This window comes from Nestor notabilis, unplaced genomic scaffold (genome assembly GCF_000696875.1).
Source record: "Nestor notabilis isolate BGI_N333 unplaced genomic scaffold, ASM69687v1 C14681199, whole genome shotgun sequence".
NCBI lineage: Eukaryota > Metazoa > Chordata > Aves > Psittaciformes > Psittacidae > Nestor > Nestor notabilis.
This window is the reverse complement of record NW_009949089.1, coordinates 1-441: the sequence shown is the minus strand read 5'-3', so window position 1 is coordinate 441 and position 441 is coordinate 1. Positions and strand designations below refer to the sequence as shown.

General features: G+C 63.9%; 1 protein-coding gene across 1 annotated transcript; it reads right to left on the bottom strand.

Moving 5' to 3' along the window:
- Positions 1-8: 8 nt before the first annotated feature.
- On the bottom strand, positions 9-438 carry LOC104412317 (HLA class II histocompatibility antigen, DR alpha chain-like; the record flags this gene model as incomplete). Its single annotated transcript, XM_010022994.1, has 2 exons — positions 9-163; positions 244-438. Coding segments are annotated over 2 exons (350 nt in total), but the record flags the coding sequence as incomplete, so codon positions are not given.
- Positions 439-441: the final 3 nt, after the last annotated feature.

The window sequence follows — 441 nt, the reverse complement described above, 5'->3', positions numbered from 1 at the left end:
CTGGGGGTTCACAAGACCCCCCTGTGGTTGTGGGCGCTGTTTATCTTCATGGCCTTGATGATGAGGATGGTGCCCACCACGATGCCGATGATGCCCACGGCCAAGCCCAGGGCGCACACCAGGGTCTGGGTGGTCTCAGATGTGGCGGGGGGCACGTCGGGTTCTGCAGGGGGGTAGAAGAGACGTGAGGACCCTCCCTCATCCTCATCCCACCTTCCTCTTCCTCACCCTCCCCTTCCTCACCCCAGTGCCTCACGAGGCCTTCGGGGAGCCCCTCATGCTTCACGGAGCAGTCGTAGTAGTCCCCGCGCGCGGGCACGAAGGGCAGGTAGGAGAACATGCGGTACGTGTTGTCCTCCCGCGTGTAGAACACGGTCTCAAAGACGCCGCTGCTCACGCTCTGCCCGTTCTGCTTCCACGTCACCTCCAGCAGCGGCGGCC